General features: G+C 42.0%; 1 protein-coding gene across 1 annotated transcript in view; it reads left to right on the top strand.

The window, feature by feature from the left end:
• The first annotated feature begins 702 nt into the window (after positions 1-702).
• tshz3b (teashirt zinc finger homeobox 3b) overlaps positions 703-22,311 on the top strand; it is a 43,351-nt gene continuing 21,742 nt past the window's right edge. The window contains exon 1 of the mRNA XM_044030860.1: positions 703-1,451. Within this exon, the coding sequence (XP_043886795.1) occupies positions 1,412-1,451 (40 nt within the window). The 5' untranslated portion in view covers positions 703-1,411. The remainder of the gene's footprint in view (positions 1,452-22,311) is intronic.

Genomic DNA, 22,311 nt, shown 5'->3' with positions numbered 1-22,311 from the left:
GTGGCCGAGAAAGAGTTTGGAGCTCGGCTCCTCCAGCAGAGCCGCGCCGTGCCTCCTCCTCCTCCTCCTCCTCATGTACATTATTACAACAAGGGAGACCCAATCAAGCGCGTATCTCATCGATTCACACACACACTAACGCACGTGTATGCGCACATGCACGCGCACGCACGTGAGTGAGCGGCTCTTTCAAAGCGGACGAAAATAAAAGTGTCGGAGAAAAAAGAAACAGCAGCAGCTCCTCTTTTTTCTCCTCATGAGAATTAAATAAACACAGACGCGCGCGCGCGCGCCTCATGTGACTGTGTGTGTGTGTGTGTGTGTGTGTGAAGTCAGGATCTTCCCTGAGGATTTTTTTTTATTATTTTTTACTCGCAGATTTTTTTTCAGCTTCTGAATTTTTGTTGCTTTTTTTTGGAGGAAAAGAAGAAAAAGAAAAGGTGAAGTAAGTGCGCGCTCGCGCCATGTGCACGTGTGTGTTAGTATCTGTGTGTGTGTGTGTGTGTGTGTGACATCTGCAGTGTGACTGATTTTACGCACCGGAGTGAAAAAAAGAGAGAGAGAAACAGTGATTGTGCGCGTGGAAAACACAGGGTTTAGACTGAGGTGGTGAATGACAGGAAGAGTGAGAGAGTGAGTGGGGTAAAAAGGGTGGAGAGAGAGAGAGAGAGGGAGGGAGGGAGAGAGAGAGAGCGAGAGAGAGCTACGTGCCGCCTATCAGCTTTGGCGGCGGAGAGCTTGGAGCGTCGCGGAGGCGCAGCGCCTCAGTTGTGTCAGCGCGTGATGTGTTGTTGTCGCCCTTGTTTGCGGACTTTTTGACTGACGCGATCCCGTTTTTTTTGTTGCTTTCTTCTTATTTTTTCTTATTTTTTTCTCTCCTGTTGCAGCCACAGATTTACAGGATCCTCCTCATCCTCCTCATCCTCATCATTACTGTGGTCACGCGGAGGCAAAAGCTGTGGAACAAGAAGACGAGGCTTTGATTCTGATTTTTTTTTTCTTCCTCTGAAAATCAACCGTGTCGGGGTTTTTTTTTTTCTTTCGCATACGCGGAGCTTCTGCCGCTCACTACCGCCACCGCTGCCGCGTCTGTCCGGGAGAGAGACACCGACAGAGACAGCAGCCAGCACCGGGAGAGGGAGAGAGAGAGAGAGAGAGAGGCAGTGACTGCCGCGCTTCCTTCCATCTTCTCCTCTTTTATTCATCCACTCTCTGGCTCTTCCTCGCGTTTGATTTCTTCTCCAAAGCTGCCGCCGCCTCCTCCGCCTCCTCCTCCTCCGCCTCTCTCCACCCTCACCTCTCTATGTGGGAGCCGTGAGCGCGCACCCACTGGGGGGCAAAACTGTGCATCAAAGCTCCGCGGATTCCCCCGGACCCGCCGGATCAGCGGCGCCGGCGACAGCAGCCCACGATGCCGCGGAGGAAGCAGCAAGCGCCGCGGCGCGCCTCAGGTACCTGAACGCAACACTGGCTTTGATTTTTCACCTCTTTTCACACTTTCTTTCCATTTTTTCTCTCTCTCTCTCTTCTTCCTCCTTCGCTCTGTTTGTGCCCCCCCTCCTCCTCTTCCTCCTCCCCCCTCTTCCTCCCCGCCTCCCCCATTCACTCACTTTTCATTGACTCACCCACGTAGTAACATTTTGTGAAACATCCTTTTTTTCTTCTTGTATTGAAGCGTGAACAAAACGACTGAACGCAACTTTTTCTGCACACACACACACACACACACACTCCAATATCTGCATTATTGTTATTATTATTATTATTATATTTGTTGTTGTTGTTATGATCACATGGAGTGAAATCCCTGATGTGTGTATTTTATTTTAATTTTAGAATTCAAAATATCACCAATTCTGCACGTGTATATATTTATTTCCCACAAAAGTTCTTTAATTTAAAAGAAAAATAAAAAAAAGTTAAAAGTTGATTTGTTCATGAATGTCAAAGGTCAAAGGTGTTTTTCTTCCTTTGACTCATTTTTGACTTCAGGTTGTTGTAAAATAAAATAAAAAATACAGTCACTTTTTATATATATGTGTGTGTATATATATATATATATACACATACATACATATATGTATCAGTATTTACAGTATTTGTGTTTATGAAGAAGATTTAGTTTCTTTTTGGATGAAAACATTTGTGTGTTTGTGTTTTTAGCTACAAAAATAATCAGGGAAAAAAATAGAATTTCGAGGTGAAAAAGTGACCTAACGTGTGTGTGTGTGTGTGTGTGTGTGTGTGTGTGTGTGTGTGTGTGTGTGTGTGTGTGTGTGTGTGGTGCTGCTTCTCACAAAGGTCACAGGTCAAACACACACACACACACACACACTGGTGCAGGACAACAACAGCGTTTGAGTGTTTTTCACTGCAGAAAATCCAGTTTTCGTTGTCGTGTGCTGTTGTTTACTGCTCGACTTTTCTCTCCTTCTTCTTTTTCTTCTCCTTCTCCTTCTCTTCCTCCTTCTCTTTCGTCTTCTTCTCTCTGTGGTCGTGCAGTGAATGGAAAAGTCTTTTGCTCTGTTTGAGGCCTGAAACTTTTTAGTTTTTTTGGGGAAAGTCAACTGTTGCCTTTCTCCTCCTTCTCCTTCTCCTTCTTGTTCTTCTCCTTCTTCTTGTCCTTCTCCTTCTCCTCCTCCTCTAAGCGTCTGTGTTGATGCGATTACCCCTCGGTGCCGCTCCTCGACAGCGACTCTGGAGTTTTTGGTGAAACTTATTGACGTTGAAAGCGTTGTCGTTCTCTCTCTGGGTTCCTGTTTCCTCTCAGACTGGATTACAGGGACTTTGTTTCTTCTTCTTTAGTCTTAAAAAGATTCTGTCCCTCGTCCGTCCGTCTGTCCGTCCGTCCGTCCGTCCGTCAGTCGGTCGGGCAGACGGTGCAAACATGGACGAGAGCTTTAATGGACAATTGCCATCTTTGATTTGACGCCTGATTGATCACCCGTCATCCGGCCGAGCCTTTGATCTGTTCATTCCCGATAAGTGTCAATAAATCAACCTCTCCTCCCTCCCTCTCGTACTCCCCCCTCCCTCCCTCCCTCCCTCCCTTATTCACTGTGGAAGCAAAGTGAGGCCTTGCATCTTTTCATTTTCTCTCTTTTGACTCGTTTAACTTGAATTTTGCACTTTTTTTGACCTCTCGTCAGCTCATTTTTGACAGAATGTGACTTTTGGAGTCACTTTAAAAAAGTGGAAGTTGTATTTTTGAGTCCACGTTTTGGGTCAAAAGTGTACGCACACACACACACACAGACGCACACGCGCACACACACACGCACACACACAGGGTCACTGCTGAAGAACGTTTGTTTCCTTTGTTTCATGTTTGATGGAATTGTCACACAGAACATTCATCAAAGGACTTTAATGGTCAATCAGAGGCAGAGAGAGAGAGAGAGAGAGAGAGAGAGACTCTTATTCTCAACCTGACGTGATAGAACTGTTTTTAGCTAATGGACGCCGCAGTGGCGGCGGCGGCGGCAGAAGCGTGGATCGGTGGATTGATGGACGTCGTGTAATGGATGAAAAGCCGTTACGTCACTGGTCAAATGGACGTGAACGCAGAGCGAGTGACAAAGCTCACGCACACACACGCGTTACTATTATTGTTATTATTATTATTATTATTATTTCTTTTCCACTGCGACGTAAAGAGAAAACAATGTAACGCTTTATTTCCTGCACTTTTGCTTCCTCAGCAAATACAAGAACACACACACACACACACCTGTATTTGATTATTGAACCTTTTTTCTCCTGAACGTGAAAAATATCAGCGTTTACTGTGGAAACACACAGCGCCACATTTAAAACAACAGAAGTGGATTTTTGATGTTTTTCATCATGAAACGTGAACAGTGAACTTTGCTACGAGAAAACAGTTGTAAATCAAATGTAACACATTATTCTCAGTAAATTCATACAAACTGCACAATATTAAACACACGGAATATAAAAAACCAGACGTATAAACAACGTGGACATGGATTTGAACTTTAAAGGGAGAGAAACACACACCTGTATTTGATTATTTCACCAGGTTTCTCTCCCCTCGTGCTTGTAAATGTGAAAAATATCAGGATTTACTGTGGGAAACACAGAAACTTATCATTGATGTGGTTATTTTTGCTCCTCTGCAACATTCACAACATTAAACACGAGCTAGAACTCTTTCTCTTTGCTCTTCTGAGTCCAAACGTGCAAAAATATCAGCGTCTACAGTCAGAAATGTTTATTAAAATGAACCGCGAACAACAAAAACAAAGTTCGTGAACGTTTCTGCGAGAAATGATTAAATATTAAACACAAACAGGTTATTTTTGCCTCCTCAGCAAATTCACGCAGCTTCACTTTAGTAAACTGACGTGTTCACGGCGTATTAAACACAAGCTGCTTCAGTCCAAACAGGAAGAAGAAACGTTTGAACCTCAGACACAAACTCTCACACAGAAATCTGCAGCGATGGAACTGTGGTGGTGTGAGGGCCGGGGGGGCGGAGCTACGGAAGCCCTGCAGGTACAAAGGGCAGGAAACGGGAAACAATGTAATAACAGGAGGTAGAAATCAGAAATGTAGGAAAGTAAATGCAGACGGGATTTAACGTGAAAGGAAAAGGAGTTTTATTTTACACTTTATCCCTCCTCTCGTCCCTCCTCCTCTCCTTCTCTCCTCCCTCCTCCTCCTCTCACAGCTGCTGAGGCAGAAGTGCATGGCTCACAGAAAAGTGATGACAAATTGATTGCGCGGCTCTGATGGCAGGAGTTATGTGAGGACGGTAAATGATGGGCCTTGATTAGAAACGAGGAGGCGTGGTTCTTTCTCTCTTTCACATTTTCCTCCCGTTCTCGACGTCACGTAGACGAGGATCACACGTTAGAGCGCGTCGTTAGAATGGCGGTGAAATGAGGTCAAAGGTCAGAGCGAGAATGGAAAACTTCCCTTTGCTTCTGTTCATATTTCTTTAGTCTTTTTAGCTCCTGGGTGACAACGTGAATATTTATAGAAAAGGCTTTTGTAGGTTCTCGTTTTGAGGTTTGGGAAACATTTTCAGACATTTTCTGGATGACTTGATCCATAATCTACGATGAAATCAATCGCCACATGTTTTGAAGATTGTGGATTCATCAGTTTAAACGTGGATTCATCAGTTTAAACGTGGATTTTTGTGTTAAGTTTCACTGATTTCAGCGTCTTAAATGTTATTATTCTCCGGGTTTTAGAACCTCGTCACTTTGAGGTTTGGACAAACACCAAAGTGTAAATATAATGAATAATTGCCGTTGAAATTGATTTTACGACTGCGCTGATAATCAGATGATCTGATTCCTCTGAAATTTCCAAAGAAATTTGAACGTCAGGATTTTGCGTGAACGTGACGTCGCAGTCGTGTCATGTACACGCCTCTAAAAACCCTTTTTCTTATTTTCCTGCACTCGTCAGTGTCCTCGCCGTGATCCCACTCACCCACCCACACACACACACACACATGCACGCCGCCGTGGACGCGCTCATCCGTCTAGAAAGAGGAGTTGTTTTGCCAGCTTCATTAGCGTCGTGCTAATTAGCCGAGCGTCTGATGGATTTCTGACAACGCTAATGATTGGAGATGACAAGCTACACACACACACACACACACACACACACGCACACACACGCGCACACACGCAATGTCACGGTAACGGCGTGTAATCAGCCTGGTCTTACACCACCATCATCACCCCCACCACCACACACACACACAGCGCGGTGGTGCAGCGGTGACACGAGTGTGAGTTAAGCGTCACACTTTCACGGTTTTTACCCCAAAATAGTTTGAATGAACTTTATTAACTGAACGTGTGAAGTTCAAGTTGTTTTTTCAGTTGATAGTGAAACAACAACATGGCCGACAAACTAAAGTCCAATCAACTTAAATTGAGTTAAGTTGTCGTCGTAAAACCTGACTTAAGTTTGAATGAGCTGGAATTAGTTTGTGCCATGAACTTGATCAAGAAAATGTTTAAAAAAACTTTTAAAAAATAAAATAAATAATTTTTTGTTTACTTTAGATCACAGTTTTCATTTAACCTGCTAATGTTAGCGTGAATAGATTTAATTAGACAGGTTTGACTAACTTTAACCTGTTAAGTTAACTAAGTCGTGTTCGGTGTGTTTTTAACTTTAGTTTAAACAAACTTCATTTGTTGGGTTTTATGAAGTGAACGTAATTAATTAAACTTAAAGTAAACTAGTTGAATGTCTACATCTAACTCACCACCTTTCGTTTGCATTAACTTAATTATTTGTTTATTTATTTTTTATGACAAATCAAAAAGAATAAAAACAAACTTAAAAAACTTTAAATTAACTTTCAAGTTATTTCCACTTCTAATAAGAAAGTTTTCATCATAGAACCTGACAACTGTTATTTGTATAGATCCCACCTCGTTTTTTATGACTCAAGATTTATAATAAAACTAAAAATAACTTTATTTGTTTAACACAAATTCACCAATAACAGTTTCCCTCACTGTGAAACAACAACTCTGACACGCGTGTTATTCTTAGTTGAAATGAACTGAATTTGTTGATTTTTTATTCGTCATTTCTGTTGTTTAGTGTCGTGTTTGTGGTCTTTTACCTGCACACACAAAATAAACATTCCCATTGTTGATTTGATTGAATTTAATTTAAACTAACGTCTGAAACCACAACTCTTTCACTCTTCCTCAATATTAACTTCTTTCACAACCGTAACACTAGTCTGGACCCAGTTAGCCAGGAATGAGTTTAGTAAGGTGGTGACGCACACACACACACACACACACACACACACAGAGTTGTGTATTTCTTTTCTCGTGATTTCAGGAACAGGACGAGGTTCAGACGAGCCGCGGCTTTTTTGTTCGTCGCCTTCAAAGTTGCAGAGAAAGCAAACAGGTCATTGTTTGAGATATATATATATGTACATATAGATATATATATACATATATCTATATGTATATATATATACACTATATACTGTATACACACATACACTGTAAATGTGTGTGTTGTTTTACCTGCAGACTCCTTAATTCCACACACTGTGAAACAACCACAGCTATTGTTTCTCTGCTCAGTGGGTTATTTACAGTGTGTGTGTGTGTGTGTGTGTGTGTGTCAGTATTGAACAGCTGATACAGTAAATGTCAATCAATCCTCCTCCTCCTCTTTTTCCTCGCTCACCTCTCATTTAGTTTTTTTTTAATTTGACATAAATCACAGGTTTTAATATTTAAATGACGTCTCACTCGCTCACCTTGTTATTTACGACACTCTTCATTTGTTTTTTTTTGTTTTTTTAAAAACTTTATATTTGGAGTTTGTTTAAAAAAAGTCGCATCGTCCTTGATTTTTGATTATTTTTGTCTCGCTTTTGTTTTGTGCACGTGTAGTTTATTTATAGTTTATAATACATTTATGTACATGAATCAGTGACTGGACGGAGAAATGTAGAAGTTACTGGTTGGAAACACACAAATTAATTCAGTAACTAAATGAATAGAATAAATAATTGAAGTGTCTCTGTCAAACTCAGCGTGTATGTACATATATATATATATATATTCATATACAGTATATATATAAATACAGTGTATACATATGTGTGTGTGTGTGTGTATATATATAAAAATACAAGATGACTACATTAATTAGCATGGAGGTTAACACTACAATCATAGTATTATAACTTCACTGTGTAATACTTTTACTTTGTCAGAATACAGGTCTATTTTAACAAAATAAAAGCCTCAAAGTAACTAAATGACGTCATGTAAATTTGCAGGTGAGCTCATTTTAAAGAAGTTGTTTGAAAACTATTTCATATAACGATCGAAACCTCGTTCAGATTTATATCAAAGTGTTTTTTTTGCTGTATACAGAGGTTATACACACTGGTCTTGGTCAGTGTATGGACGTCTTATAACATTAGTGAGTTTATTTCCTCAGTATACTGACATTAATTCATGTGTCGCAGCTGTAAACTTTAAGAAATTTTCTGAAAATATTCAGAAAAATCTGAATATTTGTCATTTTCTAAACGTCTGTGAACCAAATAAAGACAGAGAGAAATTTGGAATTGCAAATATTGTGTGACAGGACGTGTGTGTGTGTGTGTGTGTGTGTGTGTGTGTGTGTGTGTGTGTGTGTGTGTGTGAGCGTGCCGCCGTGCGCTCAGCGCAGATTGATGACGTTGACACTGGTCATTATTAGCTGCTCAGCGACACTGTGGCAGAGAGCGAGGATTCCTCACAAACAGCCGTCATCAGCGCCGTGTCCAAAGAGGCTAAGCATGATTTATGTAAATATTAACATCCAGACAGATCTGGTTCTGTCCAACAGGAGATAGATGGCAGCCGCCGAGGAAAAGCAGCTGATTTCTGTGATTTCTCTGCCTCCCTGCGTGTGTGTGTGTGTGTGTGTGTGTGTGTACATCAGTGTGTGATTGATTGTGGATGAGAGCGAGAGATTAATCACGCTTGATGTGTGTTAACGTTGCACTCGTGGTGGATCTAAGTCGAGATGCAGTGGCCCATTTAAATACACACACACACACACACACACACACACACACATTCCCTGCGTGTTTTTTTAATAGAGAATCTAAAAATACAGATGTTGCTGTTTTAAACATAAGCGGTGACCTCAGTGAAAATAATGTTGTTCACAAAAATCCAGATATATATATATATATGTGTATATATATATATATATATATATATATATATATATATATATATATATATATATATATATATATATATATACACGATATATATACAGTTTCTATATCATAAGGCTAATTAGTTTTAGCTAGCCCACAAGGTTTGTTGATTTGAAGCCGTTTTAGCTAACATGCTAATCTAGTTGGTTTGAAGTTGATTGAGTTAACCCATAAGGCTAGTTGGTTTCAGCGAGTTTAAGTTAGCTTGCTAGGTTTGTTGATTGATTTGAATGAGTGTAAAATAACCTGCTAGATTAGTTGGTTTAATGGTAGTTTAAGTTAGCCCCCAAGGCTAGTTGGTTTGGGCAATTTTGGGCTAATCAGTAAGGTTAGTTGGTTTCAAGTAGTTTGAGTTAGCCCCTAAAGCTAGTTGGTTTGAGCAAGTTTAAGTTGAACTGTAAAGCTAGTTGATTAAAGCAAGTTTGAGCTAACCAGTAAGGTTAGTTGGTTTGAGCTAACCTGTAACGCTAGTTGGTTTGAGCAGGTTTAAGGTAACACATAAGGCTGGTTGGTTTGAGACGCTTTAAGCTAACCTGCTAGGTTAGTTGGTTTGAAGAAGTTTGAGTTTGCCAGTAAGGCTAGATGCTTTGAGCTGTTTAAGCAAACCCGTAAGGCTAGCTGGTTTTAGCACACAAAGCTAGGTGGATATATCTGATCCAGTGTTTTTGATCAATCGGTATCAGACCGATAATGAATGAAAGTAGGTTGAAAAGATCTGAAGTGACACCGTTTGTCTGTCTGTCTGTCTGTCTTGATAATTTAAAGACTGAATGTGAAGCGGACCGATGATTGAGCCCTGTGGGACTCCACATGTAATTTCTGCACATGATGAAGAGGAAAGAATTTCATCTATTTCTGTCTCTAGCCAAGAAATTAAAGTATTGTCCAGGAATCTGTATCAAAGTCCAGATATTGATATTGATTCTATATTTGGAAATGTCCATAAATGATTTGACACGGCAACGATAAATACGTAAGAAATAGAAAACGTAACAAACTGTTGGGAAACTGCTTCTAATCCACCAGATTAGAAGCAGATTCTGTCCTGACTCAGTCATGAAACCTTCCTCCCTGACCCGCGAGTCTCTGACTGAAGCTTTTTTTCTTTTTTTTTTACACGTATGTGGCGCTGACAGCGCGCTCTGTTCCCGTCAGTCTCGCTCTCGCCGCCGCTTCCTGCGTCGCTGTGTGCAGAGTGAGTCTTTCCCAGGCAGCTAAGTGACACTGTGATTCGTTCTGGCCCTTCGTCTCTCTCTCTGCTTTTCTCTCCGACGACAATGAGCCGGCAGAGGAATGAAGGGAGGGAGCGAGAGAGCGAGTTACACGGTTAAGTATTCTATCATAGGCAAAGACAGAAAGGGAATGAGATTGTAAAAAAAATAAAAAAATAAAAAGATTATGAGCACGGGGCAGGAGAAAGTAGAAGTGAATGGAAAAGCAAGCAAGTAGACAAATGACAATCATAGAGGCAGAGAAGGAGGGAGGAAAGGAGGGAGGGAGGGAGGGCAGTGAGAGCTTCCTTGAGGATAAGTGGCTGATGGTTTATAAACACTGTTTCTTCTCCTCCCTCTCCCAGAATCTTCCGTCATGGCTCCCATTAGGTTGACAGCTGTCAATTAGAGCTCCCTTGGTCGGGCGCGCTGCACTTTATTGCAGGCGGTTGATGCTGTCATTTCGCTCCCAGTTTCGCCTTGAGCGTTATCACGAGCGCTCAAACAGTCAATAGCTGATGCATCAGCAGTTATTTCTTAAATTGGCTCACAAGGCTGCATCCTGCATCCACCCTCCCCTCACCCACACACCCCACCCATTCTCCCCTCCCTCTCTCCTCGTTCTCCCAAAAGACTTATTTTGTGAGCAGAGAGCAGTGGCTCGTGCCCACAGTGGAGAGGAAATATGCTAAAGGATATTTGTTTTAAACTAAAGAACAATGTTTTGTTTTTTTACCCTTTAGGACGGATTTGTATCAAACGTGTGACGAAAGAAATCTGTGGAAATGTCCTAGAATTTGGATTAGACTCAACTTTATTATTGTTCACAAATGGAAATTATATATACACTGTGTATATATATATATCTCTATATATAGATTTATATACATATACAAACAGCACATATATATGTATATATATATATATATATATATATACATATATATATATATACACAGAGATATTAATATTCTAATATTAAAATGGAATGTGAATGTAGTCTGAGTGAAACCAGTCCTCATGGAGACCAGTCCTTATAAGACTAATATTAAGGTGATGGTTCAGGTTAAGGTAAAGGGTTTTAGTGTTATGTCTATAAGTGTCCTCACTAAGGATGCTGTGTGAGAATGTGTGTGTGTCCCTGTATTTGTCACCTAAAGACTAGAACCAGACTAAAACCTGGTCTTAATGAGGCAGAACCTCATTTCTCTGAGGAACTGGTTACAGTTTAAGAAGAACTAAGATTTGTGGTTATAGGTTAGTGTTAGTTATTAACTGGTTAAGGTTAGTGTTAGTTATTAACTGGTCCTGAGAAGAATAGCCGCACAAACCTTAGTGTGTATGTGTGTCTCTTGAGTGTCATCTGGGCTTGGTTCCAGGTCTGGGTTTCTTTTTACCCTCAGTGGGGGGGGCTGTTTTTATGTCTGCGTGTGTGTGTGCGCGTGTCTGTCTGTGTGTGTCTGTGTGTGTGTCTGTGTGTGTCTGTGTGTGTGTGTGTGTGTGTGTGCCATTTGCTTCTCTTTCCCACGGAGACTTCGTCTGTACCTATAGACAAGACTGGCAGCCATCAGTCGTGTGTCTCTGTGTGTGCGTGCGATGTGGTGTGTCTCTGTGTGCATGTGTGCGTGTGTGTGTGTGTCTCTGTGTGTGTGATAGAAGGCAGTGGAGCCGGTGTGGAACCGTCCTGAGCTCTGGTAATCAGGGTCAGTCTGAACTGACATCCTCCTCAAACTGACAGCACTTTCCTCTTCTCTCTCCCTCACACACACACACACACACACACACCTACACACACACAAACTCTCACACGCGCACACACACAAACTCTCACACACTTTTACTAAGAAACTCTCACACACACACAAACTCTCACACGCACACAAGCGCTCTCACCTGCACACAAACTCTCCTGCGCACACACACACACAAACTCTCCTGCAGCACACACACAAGCATCTCACCCCACTTTTACACACACACAAACTCACACACACACACACAAACTCTCACATGCCACACCACACAGAAACTCACACACACACACTACAGTGACTCACACATGCACACACAAACTCTCACGCACACACACAAACTCTCCACATGCACACACTAGAAACTCTCCCACATGCACACACAAACTCACACACACACACACACACAAACTCTCACATGCACACACTGACTCACACACCCCACACAAACTCTCCTGCCTTTACACACACACACAAACTCTCACATACACACACACAAACTCTCACATGCACACACTGCAAACTCTCACCACCTGAGACTCCACATGCACACACACAAACTCTCACATGCACACACACAAACTCACACACACACACACTGGCTCTGCCTGAAACTCACACACACACACACAAGCTCTCCTGCACTTTTACACACAAACTCACACATGCACACACACTGGTCACCACTTTATTCGTACAACAGTGTTTTCATTGTTCTCGAACAGAAACGATGATTATTTCAGCTCTCTATTAATCGTCACTCCTGAACCACACACACACACACACACACACACACACACACACACACACACACACACCTACCTGCTGAAAACTGCTCTGTGTCACATGACCGCTCGGGTTCACTGAGCATGTGCATGCCGCCATAAACAGGAAGCTGATTCTCAACGCCGGCGGAAAGTCGACGAGAGTGAATCAGGAGACTCCTGTGTCCCTGATGTCTGTCTGTGATGTCTCTGATGTCTGTCTCTGATGTCTCTGATGTCTCTGATGTCTCTATCACACGTTTCAGCTCGTCTTCAATTGAAAATAAAAAAAAATCCACTTTATGATCTCTCTCAGTCCTTGTAGTTTGGAATCGTGTTGATTTTTAAATACAGTCACTATCACAGCTCTATGTACAGTGTGTGTGTGTGTGTGTGTGAATCCTTGTTACCAGAGGTCTCAAACACGCGGCTTATGGGCCACCTGCAGCCCCTTCATTCGGTTTCATGCGGCCACTTAAACATCTATTTGGAGTTATTTGTTTTAAAGATTCATTTTGCATCATAAATGTGTTTTATTTATTATCATTATTATTATTATTATTATTATCATTATTATTATTATTATTATTATTATTATTATTAATAATAATAATAATAATAATAATAATAATAATAATAAAAATAATATGTATTATTAGGGACACGCCCCCTCTCCTGACCAGACTAGAAGCTGCTGTGGCCTGCAGGTTGTTTGAGTTTGAGGCCCCCGGCTTAGGTCCTCATGAAGACCAAAACCTGGTCCCAATGAGGCAGAACCTCATTTCTTAGGAACTGGTTAAGTTTAGGACTTTGGTTTGGATTGTGGTTAGGTTAAGGTTATAGTTACTGGTTATGGTTAAGGTTCGTGTCAATGGGAAGTCCTGAAAAGGGTAGCTATGCAAACCTGTGTGTGTGTCTGCAGTAGACTGTGAGGACATGGTCTTTGGCTTGTTGAAGTTTCACACTTGGTTTTGGTTTTTGTTGGTGTTATCGTCGTCCACTCTCTCCCACACCAAACCTCACAGGAGTTGTTGATCCACTGCTGCCTCCATCACTAAGTTCTAATGTCTTATTTTTTGACTTTGGCATTAAACGTCCTTCATTCAGGTTTATCTCAGTGACACAAAGTGACCACACGAGGCAGCAGAGGACCAGCAGCTCCTGTGTCTCCGCGAGCTAAAAATCACTGATTTTCTCTCTGGGCTTTGGTGTGTGAGAGTGAGTGATTTACAAACTTCAAGTTTCCTGTTGGAAAAGTGTGTCTCACAGTGAGACAAAGACGTGAACGTGTTCTGAAGGTGTTGTAGTGTGTGTGTGTGTGTGTGTGTGTGTGAAATGGTGTGATGGGAAACACGGGTGCGTTAGAAATCGTCATGCTCACCTCTGAGTTTGTCTGTTTGCTCAAAGATGGTTAAGAGGAAATGAAGCAGGTGAGGGAGGGAGAAACGGAGCGAGTGAACCATGCTGAACACAGTGAAGAAGAGGAGGGCTGTTTTATTTTATACTGCGAGGGCCTGTTGCTAATTAATGTTTCTTGGTGGGTTTCTGTCGGAGCTGAGTAATGTTTTTGATCTTTATGCCTGATAACTGCATACCTAATGAGATTTCAAAGCTGGTGGAGATGGGAGTTGCTGCTCCCTGCAATTATTGACAGATGCCTTTTCTCCGCCACTGGCTGCCGCGCCATAAATCCTTCCTCAGTAATGAGCTTGAGAAGTGCCACCCTGCCAGTGAGCTAATGAAACCGAGCAAGGATGGGGCTCTCTGTGTGTGTGTGTGTGTGTGTGTGTGTGTGCATCACACTCCTCCGACACATTTTTTCCCCTCTTTAAATGCACTCTGCAGATGTCAGCCAACTCGCCCGCTAACGACAAAGGAAGAAAAGAGGCAGGAGGAAAAGATAGTCTACGAGGAAGATTGAAAAGAGGAGGAAAAAAAAAACACAAAGCAGAAGTGTCTGTCTCTCTCTCTCTCTGTCTCTCTCTCTGTCGCTCTGTTTCTTCACTTTATGAGAAGTTTCATCAGGGTGGTGCTGGGGGCTGCTCAGGTTACAGCCCCATGTTAAGGCTATTTGTCTAGCTTTGGCTGTTTTATTTGAAATACTAGTATCTCTGTTGCCAAACGGGATTGTGATTGATACGGCTGTGCCTCCCCTTCCTCCCTCCCTCCCTCCTTCTTTTCCTCTTTCAATGCTTGCCTGCTTCTTTTCCTCTCCTCGATGAACTCTTCCTTCCAGGGAAAGTGAGGAGAGAGAGAGAGAAAAGTGGGGAAAGGAAAAGAGAGACGACCTTTTTTCTCTGCTCCCAAACACCAGACAGAGGATCTGCGGCAGGTCTGTGTGTGTGTGTGTGTGTGTGTGTGTGTGTGTGTGTGTGTGTGTGTATGTGTGTGTGTGTGTGTGTGTGTGTGTGTGTGTGTGTGTGTGTGTGTGTGTGTGTGTGTGTGCATTGATTGGTGTTTCCAAGTAGGGTGCCTGGATGTGGGTATTTGTACATTTTATTGTGTGTGTGTGTGTGTGTGTGTATGTGTGTGGAGGCGTCTCACTGCCAAACAGTCCCCATTGTCCCTGCCATACATCACAGACCCGCCCTTCTCTCCTGACACAATGACGTGTGTCATTTATCAAACTGGGCTTTGCCAGGCCCTAACATGTGTGTGTGTGCGTGTGCGTGTGTGTGTGTTGCAGCGTTTAGGCGAGTCCTTCCTCCGAGGTCCTCCAGGGAAGGAGGGAGGGATTGAGGGATGAAGAGTGAGGAAATAAAGGCAGAAACAGAGAGAGAGCGGGGGATTATTGGTGTTGAATGTGTGTGTGTGTGAGTGAAATGGTCTGGACTAATGTTCTGGCTCGGCCCACTTCTCCTCTTTAATCCCCCTGTGGGTGATCGGGAGGAAAGCAGCATGTGAACGTGATATTTATACACAACGACGTTAAACACTGTTTTACACACAATTACTCACATTTCACGTGATAGATCGCGATAGATCGTAAATCACGCGTGCATTCATCTCCTTGATGTGTATAACATATATATACGTGTGTGTGTGTGTGTGTGTGTGTGTTTACAGGCGTGTATCACACACACACACACACACACACACACGCGCGCTCATGTTTCTATCCATTTTTAGACTCGGCGCTGACTCACATTCATATAAACAGAATAAACATAACCTTCACCACTGTTCTAATCTTAGTCCGAAACTGAAACAGTTCCTCAGAAAATGAGGTTCTGCCTCATTAGGACCAGGTTTTGGTCTCAGTGAGGACTAAAGGTCCTGACAAGGTCAGTGTTTATGACACATACAAGAATTCCCGAGCTCCTTCACCATTAGAGCATTTCATCAAATAAAAACAGATACTTATTATGAGTTAATGCATCAGTCAGAATCTCAGGACTGGATATGTGTCCGCTTCTTTTACGTCAACATAGAGTCAAATACGATGAATTGTTTTTAACGGCACATTTATAACGTGTAGAAATAAGTGATAACGTTGATGTGAAGTCAGTGAACGCAGCACCAGAGACGCTCATGGTTCATACTCTCTCAGGTTCTCTCTTCTCGACACACTGACTGGAAAAAGCATTTTAGCTGAGTCATGTTTTTAAAGAGAGAATTTGTGTCACGCAGTCGGAGAATTGTGTCTTTGTTTTGTCTTTGTTCAGTCGACTTCTTCATTGGTATCACTAGATATTTGAGGTTGTGGTGTTGCTGTCACACACTGACCTAAAACCTGGTCTCAACCTTCTGAAAAAAGTTGTCCTCGCAAAGACACACATACAAGAACACGCACACAAGTGCACACAAGGCTTTACCGAGGGTTTGGGCCACACACACACACACACACACACACACACACACACACACTCTCTCTCTGACTCCACTCTTCCCTGATTCAAAGGAGGCCGTGCAGACGTGCAGAAGATGGATGCCCCTTAAAAAGAGGCCGTTGATGGATATGAATGTGGCCGCCATTCATCACTGCTATATTATTTAGACTGGATCACTACAGAGCTGTAACCTGAGCTACAGCGTGTGTGTGTGTGTGTGTGTGTGTGTGTGTGTGTGTGTGTGTGTGTGTGTGTGTGGACGTGGCAGGTGAAGGAGGAAAAAGAGGGGACAGTGAGGGTGCAGAGAAAGGAAAGGTAACAGGAAGTGAGGAGAGGAAGTTGCGATGAGGACTTCCCCTGGTTTTAAATGTATATTTATTGAAATAATATTATATATATATATATATATGTATATATGTTGATTTTAAGAAAATATGTGGATTTGGCAACAATATATTTCAAATAAAGTCACTTTTTAAAAAAAGTTATAAGCCTAATTGTTTGTTATAGCAGAATTTGACCATATTTATATTCAAGTTTATAGTTTGTAACACGTAAATATCCTTCATTTAAAGAAATAAAGCAGGTTTTATCTGAAATGAAAGATAATAAGTGTGTATATTAAGATCATGTGATACAGACCCTAAACAGTAGATTATATATTATGTACACATATATATGTATATATATATATATATATATATAATGTTCTGGTTTCTTTTGCTTCATAAAAACAAAGAAATCATTCAAACTGAATTAAATTGGTTTGCAGACAAAAACAAAGACATTTGAGAAACGTCATCATTTCCATTGTTTTGGAAACAATGACTCATCAATGAATCGAGAAAATAACCAACACGTCAATCAATGATGAGAATAATCATTAGTTTCAGCCGTAGATGATATGATATCATACTGACATCATATAAGGACGAGATGAGCTTTATGAAACTTCATCATCATCATCATCATCATCATCATCAGCTGAGGATCAGGAACTGGTTCACACGTGTCCTCAAACCACATCTGGATGTGGTTCATGTCATGTGATTAAGCGTTTAGGACACATGGGGTGAACTTGGAGCTCGAACCTGATCATGAAGTTGCATGATGGGTAACGCGTCCATAACTAATCCCTAACTTTCCAAACTTTAAAACAACATCTTAATGACACAGCAATGTGTTTACATGTGGTTGTATGGCTCATATTTAACAGTATACGTATATATATACATATATATACACACATATGTATATATGTATACATGGTCAGTGAAAGAATCACCTTCATGTTTCAAGTTTTTGAAAGTTTCTCGTTGCGGTTTGCCCGGTGGTCTGTTGCCGCTGCGGTGCGATCGAACGCCTTATGGATTATCTGATGCTCGAATACATGAATCCACAAACTCTGGCGACCTCTCAGAACTCCTTTCACGCGTATGTAACCATTTTAAATAACATAGTATACTCTCTCTCCCTCCCCTCCTCCTCCCTTCTTCCTCCTTTCTTCCCTGGTCTCTACTGCGCCGAGGCAGATGTGGTGATTTATTGTGGCCATCCATCTCTCCTACTCATCCATCACCGGCCGGTTGCTAGGTGATCATGGCAGCAGCTGTTTGCTTTTGAGTTGGACAGAGGAGCCGTCAGTCAGCGGCGGCAGGTGAAAAGCATTATGAACGCGCCGTTGTCACGGCGAATAATTAATCAAGGGAGGGAAAGATAATTAAAAAGATATGACCCTTGGTGCTGCTGCTGCTGCTGAAGCTGCTGCTGCTGCTGCTGCTGCTGAAGCTGCTGCTGCTGCTGCTGCTGAAGCTGCTGCTGCTGCTGCTGCTGAAGCTGCTGCTGCTGCTGCTGAAGCTGCTGCTGAAGCTGCTGCTGAAGCTGCTGCTGAAGCTGCTGCTGAAGCTGCTGCTGATTGACGAGGAGGAGAAAAACAAGCTCTGTGAACCCGGAGTGGATTCGCTCTCACTGATCTCACAGCGACTGAGACGAGACCGATGTCTGACGTCTGGTTTGGACAGAGAAGCCGTGACAGTGTCGGCATGTCGTTGTCGTTGTTGTTGTCGTCGTCGTCGTTGCCGCGGTGTTTCAAACATCTACGACGTCCTCGTGAAGCATGTTCAATAGTTCCCCCTGTAAACACGGGCAGGTAGGAACCAAACACTGTAGAGGAACGTTATGAGCTGGAACGGCTCAGTTTGGTTCAGTACGGTACGTATTTGTGCGTTTTCATTAGGAATAGTTCCAAAATAATCCATTCATTCTCAATAACCCTTCCCCTGAGGCACCAGAGTGGTTGTTGTGGAGCAGATCATGTGATCTGTGCTGTGTGTGTGTGTGTGTGAACCGCTCTCACGTGTTTTTATTCACGTTATCCTGGCCGGTGTGAGCGGTGATGACGTTAACGTCAGAGATAAATGTAGAAATATGACGGACGTGTCTCTAAACGAGAGGAGATATGCTGAGTCAGCTGAAGCCAGAGATGCTGCACTATTCTATTATTACATAATAAGCACATTAATGAATAAAACAACACAAAAATACTTTTAATCTCTTTCTGCACAAATGAATCCACATTTGATCTGAACTCCAGAAAACTCACGTCAGATTGTTGTATTTTTATTTTCTTTCGTGACTTCGTTCTCTGGTGATCAAAAAAAAAACCTTCCAGTCGAGTGATTAATATGTTTTTGAGATGTTTTATTAAGCTGAGGATTTTATTTTCAAAGACATTTATTGAAAAGTCTGTGTGTGTGTGTGTGTGTGTGACTCCCGTCTCCTCAGTGCTGCTCAAGTGTCAGATAGGATCTCCAGTCTTTGATCTGCCGGGTCCCGGCGTGTTTTGACACCCCTCATTTTCTCAGCACCGTTTATTATCTGGAGGTTTATGCAGCGCGAGCACCGCGATGGAACCCAGAGTTCTGTAAACACGGACGAGAGACATAACAACAGCCGGAGAGAGATTTCACATCATCCAGCTCGTCTGGACGATCGCTGGTGTTTACGCAGATATGAAACATGCAACCACCGTTTATTCTATAAAATTGAAACAAGCGGATCAAACCCCAAAATGATGATTCTTAGTTTCAAGGAGCAAAGAAAGCAGATAATCTTCACCTTTGTGAAGCTGAAAAATCACAGAATTTGACCTATTTAAGCAAAAACACTCAAACTACTCATCAGATTATGAAAATAGTTGCCCGTTAGTTTGCATTCTTAAGTTATTTCAACTGGAATTATTGGTAATTATAATATACAGAAGAGATTGTGTTTCACCTTTGATCAGTTTTGCGTGAGATATTTTTACAGTGAGATAAAAAAGGCGTTTTCTTCTGTTGCTAACGTCGTAGTCCGACTAAGAGGAGGAGAAAGGCCATTTATTGCCTGTGTACGCCGAGTCTGACTAAGAGTATGTACATGCAGGAGTAATCAGATTATGTAAGTTAGTCCGGCTAAAACGAGCTCGATCTTAGTCAGACTAATGTGTTTAAACTGAATTATTGTCTTAGTCTGACTAAATTCAGACTTTTAATGTGACACGATGAAGGATTTGAATGTTCCGATAACGTCTCCATGATTATTTTGATGATACGCATTCCATTCTTTGGCACCCTTCCCTTGGGGTCAGGGTGGAGCTAAAGTGGCTCCTCCCACGACAGTTGGCTGATAGGGCGACAGGACACAGGTAATATCGTGCTAATATCGTGAAAAAGGAAACAAAGTCACAGTTCAGCGGTGAACACGTGACCACAACACATCGTTTACCAACTGTGGGCGGGGCCAGAGAGCACATCCTACATTGTGTCTCTGGAGAATATAAACATGGGAGTGTGGATGTAACCAAAGAGGAAGGGAGGAAAAATAAAGACAGGCAGACAGACAGACAGACAGACAGACAGGGAGTTATGAAGGAGAGAGAGAGAGAGAGAGCGAGCAGACAGAGAATCAGTCAGCATTTAACATTTCGCTTTCTACCTTTTCTGGCTCTCACCCTGGAATGATTTTGCCTCAAGCCATGCCCCAGGTTACAACCAGTCTCTCTCTCTGTCTGTCTGTCTCTCTCTCAGACACATACACGGAGAGAGACAGAACTCAGAAGTGACACAGAAATGAAAGCATCTCTTCAGATTCATGGATAATGAAAGAACACATGCTCTTCACAGACACACAGAATCACCAGTGTGTGTGTGTGTGTGTTTCATTAGCACTTATAGCCTCATCAATAGACACTTGATTGGTTAACATGTAGCTATTGATTCATCGAGCGTTGTGAGCCAGACCTCCTCCTCCTCCTCCTCCTCTTCTTCAGAGCTGAAGCTTCAAAGCTGCCGTCGTCAGTGTCAGCGTCAGTAGTCGATGTGTTGAGTTTCATCTGCAGATGATTGGAAAAAAAACACAGAACTCAAAATGTTTTCACGATCAATATCTCGTCCTCTTTTTTCCCTTTTTGTCTTTGTTTCTTTTTTACGTTATTTTGCAGCGAGGGAAGTTATTTATTCTCCCTGCAGAGCTGAACCATTCATACATTCATGTTCATCTTTTTATTTATTTATTTTACTTTACTGCATGTTGTATATTCACTTCAGAAAATTATAGAGAATTATAATTTTTTTGTGTTCAATAACATTCCATGTTTTTTGCGATGTGTTTGTGTACGTCCGTTTTCTATAGTTTCTATCGTAAGAACAGCCAATAGGAACGTCTGCTCACCTGTTTACCGCTTTTACCAGTAAAGTATTTATCAGTCGTCAAAGCAATATTGACAATAATTTCCTGCTTTTACAATAACTTAGTTATAATTCAACATGACAAGATTGAATGTAAAAGGGCCCAATGATTGAGCCCTGAGGGACTCCACGTGTAATGTACATAGTTTAAGATGCTTCCTAGCTAGCTACCTATCTATCTTATCTATTGAAATGAAAGGGTCCCAATGATTGAGCTGTGAGGAACTCCTCGCGTTCTTCATGATGATTTCGACAAATGTTGCTCTGAATGTCAGCGTAGAGGAGCGGGGGACGTTGATCTACATCCTGCTCAAAGGTTATAGTGGAATTATTGATCAGCGACGGCTGAAACTTTTAGTCTCGTGCACCTTTAATCACGACGTCTGCGCTCCGACGATCTGAGATCTAAGAGCTGTTCACTCGTGTCTTTCATTTAGTCTTTAGAACGTGAATGAAATATAATCTGGCTCTGTGAAGCCGGAGTTCCTGAAATCAAAAACAACAGCGTGTTTCTGAGAAATCTATTAATTGTTTATGTTTTGTGAACTCTAATCCGTCACATTTTCATTTAAAAAAAGGGAAAACATTGCCGGTAATTTGCGTTAAACAATTCCCTCATGTCATATGGGCTTCATTTCTCTTGGCTGAGCTCTGTGAAGCACAGCCACACGCTCTGAGCCAAAGCAACCATTACATATCTCAGTCAAGAATTTCAGAGATTAAGACTGATAGATCCACTCCACCACGAGCAGCCGGGGCTGCGTCACTGAGGACTCAGAGCGAAATCAGATATCCGTTATTTGGAAAAGCTCAGAGGAGTCAAGTGTGGACAGAAAACTCACGGCGAAGCCTTTATCTCGTCAGCTTTAACTCGGACGTAAACAGAACATGACAGAATACGGTTCTGTTTGTGCACCAAGCACAAAAAACTAAATAAAAACAAAACATACACAGATATGGACGAACTAAAGGGACAGTTTGGGCTTTTTAAAGTGTGCTTGTATGAGGACATGTTGCTGTCTCTCTGTTTAAAACAGGAAACTTGACATGTTATCACTTTATAAACCGTTTGCTCTCCCACACCAAACCCCATTGAGAATATTAGTGATTTTTATAATATTAGTGACGTCACACACACAGGAGTTGCTGATCCACTGCTGCCTACATCACTGAGTTCAAATGTCTTATTTTAACAGTTCGGCATTCAAAATTCTTCGTTCTAATAACCTCAGTGTCACAAAGTGACCACACGAGGCAGCAGCTGACCAGCAGCTCCTGT

The sequence above is a fragment of the Solea senegalensis genome, linkage group LG7 (assembly GCF_019176455.1).
Source record: "Solea senegalensis isolate Sse05_10M linkage group LG7, IFAPA_SoseM_1, whole genome shotgun sequence".
Lineage (NCBI taxonomy): Eukaryota > Metazoa > Chordata > Actinopteri > Pleuronectiformes > Soleidae > Solea > Solea senegalensis.
Note: the sequence above shows the minus strand (reverse complement) of the source record. Positions and strands in the feature narration are given on the sequence as shown.